Here is a 2,521-nt window from a genome sequence, read left to right as displayed (position 1 = left end):
ACGATAGGGGGTAAGGTGTCTTTTCGCGAAACCACAAGGGAATTTTTTGTATTTTACCCTAAATCATTTAAAAGCCAAGGTGGATGGGAGATTACCTACACAACCTGAAGTGAATCCAAAGAACGTGAGTGCCATGACCCTCAGAAGTTGGAAAGAACTCGAGAGTCGCAGGCCAGTGATTCCCAAGGACAAAAATGAGGATCAAATTGAGAAATAGTTGGAAGAAGAAGGAATGGGCAAGACGACTCCTGAGGCAATCTCTGACTCGTTGATTAAAGTTAGGGCCAATCCACCATCTTTCCCTAGTAGGCTGGAGAAGCTAAGGAAGCAAGAGAAGGAAAAAGAGATTTTAAAGGTGTTTCGAAAGGTGCAAGTTAACATCCCTTTATTAGATGGAATCAAGCAGGTGTCCAAGTATGCCAAGTTCTTGAACAATTTGCGTGTTAACAAAAGAAAGCTGAGGGGAGATGAACGAGTTGTGGTGAGGGAGAACGTATCAGCAGTGCTGCAAAGGAAACTACCGCCAAAGTATGGAGATCCAGGTATGTTCTCTATCTCATGCGGAATAGGGAATACTAGGATTAGAGATGCGATGCTAGATTTAGGAGCATCAATTAATGTGATGCCAAAGAGTTTTTACATGTCTTTAAATCTAGGACCATTAAAGAAAACTAGAATTATCATTCAGTTAGCAGATTGTACTAATGACTATCCTGACGGGCTAATTGAAGATGTTCTGGTCAAAGTAAATGACCTAGTGTTCCCTGCTGATTTCTATGTACTTGACATGCATGATGAACACTCCCATAATCGATCACCTCTTATGTCAGGGAGACCCTTTTTGAGTACTGCCGAAACCAAAATTGATGAGAAAAGGAGTACCCTTACAATGAAATTTGATGGGGAGGTAGTTCATTTTAATATATTTGATATCATGAAATATTCATCTAAATCCCACTCTGTTTTTGGCATAAGTGTGATTAATCCTGTGGTCCAGGAAGTTTTTGAGTTGAATGGTAGGGATGAGTTAGAAGTCGCTCTTACCAAGTATCTTGAGTTGGAAGCAACTTATGATGTGGAGTTAAGTGCAGAGTTGAAGTACACAGTTGGAGCATTGCAATCACTGGCATTTACTACCAGTAGGTACGACCTTGTACCCCTATTTATACCCGAATCTCATCCGAGGTTGTTACCTTCTGTGATGCAAGTGCCAGCAGTGGAATTAAAGCCTCTGCCAGATTATCTCAAATATGCATACCTTGGTGATCGAAAGACTCTTCCGGTCATAATTTCGACTAAATTATCAGCCGTACAGGAGGAAAAAATTGATAAGGGTGCTACAAGAACACAAGGAGGCGATAGAATGGTCCATTGCTGACATCAAAGGCATAAGTCCTTCCTTGTGTATGCATCGGATTAGGCTTAAAGAGGACGCAAAGTCTCTGTGACAAACGCAAAGGAGGTTGAACCCTATGATGATGGAGGAGGTGAAAAATGAAATACTCAAACTTCTTGATGTGGGGATAATTTTTGCTATCTCCGATAGTCAGTGAGTAAGTCCAGTGCAAGTGGTCCTAAAGAAAACTGGAATAACGGTAGAAGCCAACCATGAAGGTGAACTTGCTACAGTTCGCAAGCCTACCGGATGGTGTCAGTGCATAGACTACCGCAAGCTCAATGTAGTGACTAAAAAGGACTACTACCCTCTTCCCTTTATTGATCAGATGATTGAAAGATTCGCCTGTCGGATTTACTATTGATTTTTAGATGATTTTTCAGGTTACTTTCAGATTGCCATAGCACCGAAGGATCAGGAAAAAATAACATTCACATGCCCGTTTGGTCCCTTTGCCTATAGAAGAATGCCCTTCGGACTGTGTAATGCACCGACAACTTTCCAAAAGTGTATGGTAAGTATTTTTTCTGAGTATGTGGAAAAAATCATAGAAGTATTTATGGATGATTTCAGTGTCTATGGTGACAGTTTTGATGAGTGCCTTGATAATTTGACTTTTATTTTAAGAAGATGTATTGACACGAACCTAGTGCTTAATTAGAAAAAATGCTATTTTATGGTCGAATATGGGATAGTTTTGGGTCATGTGGTATCATCTAAAGGCATTGAAGTAGACAAAGCCAAGATAGATCTAGTAGTTTTCTTACCTTACCCCACAAGTGTGTCAGAAGTGTGTTCTTTTCTGAGACATGTATGTTTCTATCGCAAGTTTATTAAAGACTTTTCGAAGATTGGGGCTCCATTGATCCAACTCCTACAAAAAGATGTGCCATTTGAATTCAGTAATGATTGCAAGAAGGCGTTCGATACGTTGAAGGAGCTACTGACCTCATCACCAATTATCTAACCCCTGGACTAGAATCTCCCATTCGAGATCATGTGTAATGCAAGTGACACTACAATAGGGGTAGTCTTGGGGCAAAAAATTGGAAAAACGCCTCATGCAATGTAATACGCTTCGAGGGCATTGAATAGAGTGCAATTGAACTATTCCACCACAGAAAA

At 40.4% G+C, this 2,521-nt stretch overlaps 1 protein-coding gene across 1 annotated transcript; it reads left to right on the top strand.

Annotated features, from left to right (window-relative positions):
- The first annotated feature begins 232 nt into the window (after window positions 1-232).
- On the top strand, window positions 233-1,378 carry LOC113711460 (uncharacterized). The gene has a single exon (XM_027234625.1). The coding sequence runs from the start codon at window positions 233-235 to the stop codon at window positions 1,376-1,378; it is 1,146 nt and encodes a 381-aa protein (XP_027090426.1).
- The last annotated feature ends 1,143 nt before the right edge of the window (window positions 1,379-2,521 follow it).

The sequence above is a fragment of the Coffea arabica genome, chromosome 10e, assembly GCF_036785885.1.
Source record: "Coffea arabica cultivar ET-39 chromosome 10e, Coffea Arabica ET-39 HiFi, whole genome shotgun sequence".
In the NCBI taxonomy this organism is placed as follows: domain Eukaryota; kingdom Viridiplantae; phylum Streptophyta; class Magnoliopsida; order Gentianales; family Rubiaceae; genus Coffea; species Coffea arabica.
This window is presented reverse-complemented; position numbering and strand designations above follow the sequence as displayed.

Coding starts and splice junctions, on each gene's coding strand:
- LOC113711460 (XM_027234625.1), top strand. CDS start 233: ATGGGCAAGACGACTCCTGAGGCAATCTCTGACTCGTTGATTAAAGTT.